The sequence below is a fragment of the Gossypium raimondii genome, chromosome 8 (assembly GCF_025698545.1).
Source record: "Gossypium raimondii isolate GPD5lz chromosome 8, ASM2569854v1, whole genome shotgun sequence".
NCBI classification, from domain to species: domain Eukaryota; kingdom Viridiplantae; phylum Streptophyta; class Magnoliopsida; order Malvales; family Malvaceae; genus Gossypium; species Gossypium raimondii.
In genome coordinates, this window is record NC_068572.1 from 12,066,229 (window position 1) to 12,073,747 (window position 7,519).

Genomic DNA, 7,519 nt, shown 5'->3' on the forward strand with positions numbered 1-7,519 from the left:
AACATTCGACTAACAAGCCATGATTTGGGGTTCTTGATGGAGCTTTATTTATTTGTTTGTGATAACCCTAGTGAAGTTTAAAACTACACAATAAATTTAGAATAATTACAATTGAATGTGAGATATGGTAAATAATTTTAAAAATAAATATATTAAAGAAATCATAGATATCATAATTTCTAATTGGCCACCCAACTTGTATACATTTTTATTTTGGTCACAAAAAGAAAATTGCAATTTCGTCACCTAATGTAACACCCAGTTTTGGCGGGTAGTCCGAAAGTAATCTGAGTGGCGTAGTTTTATCCGCCCAATTGTTATCTTTCGAGTATGGATTGGGTGCATAGCAAACGTTAGAATATTATGTAAATATTGAACTCTGAATGTGTTAAGTTGTAAAGAAAAAGAGATTAATGAGAGTATTGAGGATTTTTGTTAAATTGGGTTAGTGCCGAAGGTATTGTACGCCAACTTCATTGAGTTATTGTACTAGTTACGTTATAAATGACTTGGTTAGAAACCAATAGAACAGATGAACCAAATATATATATATTGGATATTCATTTTTGTTCTCTCTACAGCTGTAAACCATTTATAAAGATAGTTTTGAAAGTTTGTGACACGTGTCAAGTTCCAATGAGAACTTAGGTTATTTATATAGATATTCAAGCTAGAGAAAGGGGGAGTTTTTCTTCTTTCTTTTTCAAAAGTGCTGCTATTTGAACTTTAAGAAACCAACGGTATTTCTTTCTCCTTATGCTGGAGTTGTAGATCTAAATCTTTGTCAGTGATTACTCCATGTTAAGGTAAGTATTATGACTCTACATGTTAAAGTTATGAAAGAGTAAGTTTGTTAGAGCTGTATGAACAATAAGATGAAGAAATAAGGTTTTGTATGAGGGTTATATGTGTTTGAGATCATGATAAGTAATTTTAATGGTGTTCTTATGCTTTGTAAGCAACGAATGCTGTCATTTTCGTGTTAGATGTCTGGATTTGAAGCTTTGAACTGCAGTAGGTGAGAATCAGGTAAGTTCTATATTGACTCTTACATAGAGGTGCTCATGGGCCGGGCCGGGCCCATAAAAAATTTCATCCCGTGTCCTAGGTCCGGGCCCGGCCCGGCTCGAAATATGGGCCTAAAATTTTGTCCAAGCCCGGCCCAGGGAAAAATTCCTAAGCCCAGGCCCGGCCCGTTTTTAAATAAACATAAAAAAATTTCGAAAATTAAAAAAAATATTTTAAAAATAAAAAATTTTAAAATATTTTTAAAAATAAAAAATATATATTTATTATACTCGTCTTGGGCCCGGCCAAAAAGTGGTGCCGATGTCAGCCCGCTTTCTAAACAGCCTCATTTTTTGCCCAAGCCCATATTTCGGGCCTATATTTTTACCCAAACCCTCCCATATTTCCGCCGGGCTGCCCGGCCTATGAGCACCTCTACTCTTACATGTGTACTATTCATATTGTGAGTCATCTGTAGAAAATTGATTGAACTATGGATCCAAAGTCATGAAGAGTATAGCATGTGATGATTGGTGTATGAGTGTTGAAATATTAAAATATGATTGAGCATGTATATGTCTGAAATGTATGCTATGAGATGTGTGTTCTATTTGGGTGTATGTTAGTGAAGTAAAGGTTGAATTTAGATTGTGTCAATGCATGAAGAGCCTGTCAAGAAAGTCTATGTTTGTTCACTGCGATGGTATCTAATGGAGTCCATCAGGATTGAAAACACAAATTATGATATGAACTATGAAGGAAAAGTTCATGGTCCTAGCATCCTCTGAAAAGAATTAAGGAATGGTGATTACCCAATAGGGTTCTCTGCGTGTCCCAGGATAATGATGGGAAAACCTCACGTATTGTGACTTTAGGCAAATCCATGTCGTAAACACATTAGGAAAGAATAACCTTTGTGGCAAACTATGAAAGAATAGCTTTTGTGACAAACTATGAAATAATAGTCTTTGTGGCAAATTATGAAAGAATAGCCATTGTGGCAAATTATGAAGGAATAGCTTTTGGTGGCGCACTCTAAAGAAACGTCCTTCATGGTGAACTCTAACAGAATTGCCCTCGTGGTGCACCACAATAAGGCTTTTGGTGGCGTATCCTAAATAAATGCTCTTTATGGCAAATTTTGTATTAAGTTGATTGGCGTAATCAGTATGGCTCTTAAGAGTATTTAGTAAGGTATGATGATTGAAAATTATGAATTGAAGAGATATAGAGAAGTAAAAGGGTTGTATTGAAAGTGCGAACCGAATAAGGATTTAAGTTTGATTATTCAACGAAAGTATCTTTCATTTGTGTACGTGTTCATTCTCGAATTATGAAGATATGATGGCTCAGAGATTGAAGAATGTAGTGATGTATTGAAAACATTGATGGGAACAAGAATGATTGCAGAGTAAGGTATGATATCTAATGTGTATAAGAATAGAATTTGAAGAAGTACCCGCCAGAGACAGAGTTAAAGGTTAAGAACGATAAAATCGTCATTATGATTCATTAGTTGCAATGTGCGAGTATCACTCAGGTAAATGATGTTTCTCTCACTAAGTTCTTATGAACTTAACTTGTGTGTATTGTATTTCAGGTGAGATAATGTGAGTCTACGCCAAGAAGGACGATGCCAGGAATACGCCAAATGAAATGGCGTATCAAGTTATAATGCATGCAGAGTGAGTTTCGATGGCGTGTCCAAAGTCTGAAATGTTTCTTCAAACTCCATATTTTGGGATAACTGTAATAGATGAGGATTTCAATTTAGATTTCTTGTAATTAAATTACCATGTACTGGAGTTGTATTTACCTATTGTATATACATATGTAAATTAGTTTGAGTCAGTGTGGATTTGAGTTGCAATTAATATTAAATTGTATAAGTAGATTAAGTTTTTGTCTGTACTCGTGTGGTAATACCCAAAACCCGGATCTGGCAAATTGTATCGGGTTGAGGGTGTGGGTGTTACACCCAACTTTTGAGGTGCTTTCATTTTAGTCATCGAAGTGTTAAATACTTAACGACGGTTGACTGTACACATCAAATCATGTACACATCATCTTTAAACTTTCATTTTGGTCACCCAACTTTTAGGTCATTGAAAAAATTCTTTTACTTTAAGTCTTGATCCATGTTAAAAAAATGTGTTAAAGTGAAAAAACAATAGAAACTAAAACAATGCATTAAAAATTTATCAAATTGCACTTGTTTATCCTATTGCTAAAAATTCTATTTTTTTCCAATCTTGAAATTTTAATTTACAAAATTTCAAAATTAATTAATTAAATTGTTGAATTTTTTATCCATCCATAATATCAACTCATTTGTTACTATAATATTAAAAATAAATAAATTAATCAATTTAACCTATTACTACATTTTTTTCAAATTATCCTTAATTAAATCAACTCAAATAACTTATATTTAATAATTGTCTATGAACTTAAATTTATTTATTTTATATAATCTTGAATCTTTCATGTCATGTTAAAAGCAAAGAAAACATCATTACTATCAATTAAATTCATGGCTTATTCTTTATTTGGGTAAAGAAATGATGAAAATAATTTTGGGTCTCATTTGGCTTGTAGACAAAGTTAATTAGTTTAATTAATTACAAGGACTTTTTCCTTTAGTTTTAGCTTAACATGAAAAATTCATGATCGTATTAATTAAAAGAAATTTGAGTTTTGTAGACAATTATTAAAGATGAGTTATTTGATTTCATTTTAATTTTGAAACATAAAATAAAAATTTAAATTTTAGGAAGTTAAATTAGTTAACTAATTTAGTTAATTTCAATATTACAAGAACAAATGGTTTGACATTATCAAGAGATAAAAATTTTAACAATTTATTTATTTGATTTTGATGTTTTAAAATTTAAAAATCTAATATTGAAAAAATTAGAACTTTCCACAAAGGGGTAAACAAGTACACTAAGAGAAAAAATTTGTAATGCATTATTTTAGTTTCTACAGTTTTTCACTTTAATTATTAATATTTTTTTTACTCGATCAATACTTAAAAGGAGAATTTTTTTTTTGGGTGACCAAAGTTAAAACGACCTAAAAGTTAAGCGATCAAAATGAAAATTGAAACATGATGTGACATGTATTGTTAAAGATTTGACTAAAATAAAATCACTTTAAAAATAGGTGATGAACTGAGTAATTTACCCCACCATATGGTATGTATGTATGTATGCATTCATGTATGGTTATGAAAAATCAAGAATGACGCATGCTCTGGAAGGATCTAGCTTGACCCAATAGAATAGTCCTCCGTCGCTTATTTAAACCACGAACAAGATTTGCTCTCAGCTCTTATTTCTACAGTTGATTTCAAGTCTTTTTAAAAATATCTTCCAAAACAAAACCATTTTTATTTTTTAAATTAAAAACAAGGTGCTGCAAACTGGATTTGCGAAACCTGGATCTCCAAACCTTTTGTTTAGTTTCAAATCCTGATCCTTCCGTTCAAGATTCTGCCATTCAATGTCGCACAAGGCTCTAGACTCCCGCCATTCAGTAGACGCTTGCGCCTTCCAGCTCCATTCATGGAGACCTTTCCACCTCCAGCAAGCTCTAGACTCCTCCGATCCCCAACTTACTCCTCCTAAGCTTTCCTCCTCCAATGGCTTCCATCCCAAGCGTCCTTGCCTCTCCGATCGTACCACTTCTTTTTCTATTGATCTCTCCAAGCTAACCCTCCTCGACGATGATAACAACAACAACCCTATATCTGCCAATCCCAAGAGGAGTAGCTTCAGGCTGTTTGCCAGAAAACGCCGCCGCCGTGGGTCGAGGTCGGTTTCGGGTCGGAGCTCCGATCGAAGCGGGACTCGAAGGTGCTGTTCTGTGGGGGCTTCGGCAGCCTATGGTACGTGCTCGGATTTTCCGGTGGCGATCGGGACGGACTCGAGTGGGGAACTGTTTGGCAATGGTGGGGATTCGTATTGGGTCTCGGATGTGAGCGAGGCCCGTAATATCAGGAGGGAAAGAGGGGATGGTGGGAGTGGAGAGAAGGAGACCTTATGCGGGCAATTTGGGGTTTTTGATGCTCAAGGGAATGAATCTGGGTATGGGAGTGAGCCTGGGTATCGTGGGGATGGAGAGTTTGGATATGGGGATGAGGTTGATGAAGAAGAAGACGACAATCGGTTGTTGCTTTGGGGGGATCACTTTGGAGGTATTGCTAATGGTCTTGTTCTTTGACTTTTTGGGTCCTTATTTTATACTTTCTTTTATAAATTTCTGGAATTTTGCTTCTTTTTTTTTGTTGAAAAATTTAACCTATATGAATTTATGATCTCTGGATTTGGGGTTTTTGTTATTGGCATAATTGCAGCAATGTTGGTTTCATTTAATTCTTCTTGTTTGATTTATTTGTTAATTATGTCTGCTCAAGGCAGTGTGGTCAAAAGTCTGTGTGTTTACACTGCTATTTCTATTAAGCATGAAGGTTTGAGAATGTGTACATATAACAATAACGTCCACTGTAGCACTTGGCAAATCCTTCCTTGGATTCTAGGTTCAAATCCTAGCAGTGGAAAACATTTATTTCGTTTAATCGTTTTTGCCAACAATTCACTTGTCTAGTGGCAAAATAACTTGAAGTGGGTTCGGACCATGTCCCTTTCCCCTTCCCTGTAATGTATATCGATTTAACCTATGTTAGTTGGACTTGGGTGACTGTCAGGTAGAGTATACTCTATGCGTTATATGAGAATGCTTTGTCTTTTAGGCTTTTTCATATATTTAGAGGATCAATTCTTGTAACCTGTGTGGTATGCTTCTCAGGCACAAGTACTAAGTAAAAATGGAGAGTCTTGATAAAAGGATCTAACTTATCTGATTAGAAAGGGTAAGTTTACCATAGTTAGCTCTACTAGATTCTGCTTCTCTTTCTAAAGATAAAATCATTAAGTCATGGTTTCAATCCAATGAAGTGATACACTAAATGAGCTTGAGTAGTAAATTACATATGGTTAGCATTTGGATCAGCTAAGTGCGGAAAACTGTAAATGAGTTTCCAGTGGGCAAGATTTACAGTTGGGATCGTATAGGCTTCCATGCTCTTATGTTACATAAAATTTTCATGCAACTTGGAAGCGATGTATGGTAGCCTTTCTCTAAATGCAAATTGGAGTATCAGATCAGGTGGCCAACCACTTTTAGTGGTCTTAGGCAATTTGGAGGATCAGATGAGGAAATTAGTTTGACTTGAGTGGCAATTTATTTTGAGTGAAAAAAATTGCAGAAGCCATATTCTTGGTGGTAGTATTGATACAAAAGTAACTGTTCACATTAAGTGGTTGTTAGACTCATACTACCTCTCTTTAAATTCACATCTGTTGTCTTTCATTTCTAAGTTCTGCTTAATGAACTCTGTGAATCCCCATTCCATAATTCCCACTAAGCAATATAATCCTGTCACAAAAATCGAAAGTTTTTCCTTGTATTTTGGAGTTTTGTTGCATTTTTGGATCTACTTTTTGTTTCTTTATTTAATGAATAGCCTTCAGGTTCTTGAATTTACGTCTGTGAACTTGGCCGTGGTTTAGAAGAAACTAATGTTGTGCCTGCACAACTTCCTTTGCTATACATTTTCTGTTTTCTTCTTGTTTCATGAACTGAATGCCTTTTCCTTTGCAGCAGATGCGCATTCAAAAATGGAGATTGTTGGGGAGAACACATTCTCTGATCAGAAAGCTCACCATAGATGCCGTCGCAAAAAACATGATTATAGAATGGTTGATTCCCTGAGGTAAATCATTCATCTATTGAACGCAACATGCTCCCTTTATACCAGCTTGGCCATATTTAATACTTCTCCTTCTGGATTGGTAATTGAGAGAGAGTTTAATGTTTCAATAACCTTACAAGTTACAACTTAGTGCAGTCAAAAGGTATTTCAATTTGGTATGCGGTGACATTCTTTAAGAGTCCGAGCAGAGATATGGTTTCATGCAATATATTCTATAAAGTAAGAATACATAGAAGATAAGATTTTGGTTATAGGTTGATTGTTGAAAATTTGTTGAAGGAAGCAAATGCAAATTGCGGTATTGAGATTCATGTTTTGTTGTCAAGTCTCTCCCCGGGTTGAAAGGTTTCTTTTCTATTTTTTATTTTTTATTTGTCGAAAGAAGAATGAAATTGATGTACACTTAAGAGTGAAATGAAATGTTTGTATTTAAAGCACAGATTGTGGCGAAAAGTCGAAGTTAGATAGCTTAATTGCAATGATGCTTACGAGATCTTTTGTTGTAGTGCATTCAAAAGAATCATTACCCAAATGATTCAATAGAAAGCAAGCATCACCCACCCGTATGGTACGGCAATTTTTTGCACTCTAATTCTAAAAATCAAACTTTTCCATATATCCCAATGCCCTTCTTGAGCCTAGTTTATGCTTTCAGCTTCTCGTAAAAGTGCTTTTGGAACAATTTTAGATTTAGAGAAGTATTTAAATAGCAAAATTTTTTAATTTTTTAAATTT

General features: G+C 34.6%; 1 protein-coding gene and 1 long non-coding RNA gene across 3 annotated transcripts; both read left to right on the forward strand.

Moving 5' to 3' along the window:
• Positions 1-704: 704 nt before the first annotated feature.
• On the forward strand, positions 705-2,859 carry LOC128042892 (uncharacterized). Its single transcript, XR_008198414.1, has 2 exons — positions 705-806; positions 2,609-2,859. It is a non-coding gene; the product is annotated as an uncharacterized LOC128042892 (long non-coding RNA).
• Positions 2,860-4,329: 1,470 nt separating this feature from the next.
• On the forward strand, positions 4,330-7,277 carry LOC105790823 (uncharacterized). Of its 2 annotated transcripts, none has more exons than XM_012618606.2 (2): positions 4,330-5,206; positions 6,676-7,277. In XM_012618606.2, exons 1-2 carry the CDS (start codon positions 4,513-4,515, stop codon positions 6,786-6,788), a joined length of 807 nt encoding a protein of 268 aa, XP_012474060.1. In that variant the 5' UTR covers positions 4,330-4,512; the 3' UTR covers positions 6,789-7,277. The 2 variants fall into 2 exon arrangements, with proteins under 2 accessions (XP_012474060.1, XP_012474059.1); XM_012618605.2 differs by having other exon boundaries at positions 4,331-5,206; positions 6,673-7,221.
• Positions 7,278-7,519: the final 242 nt, after the last annotated feature.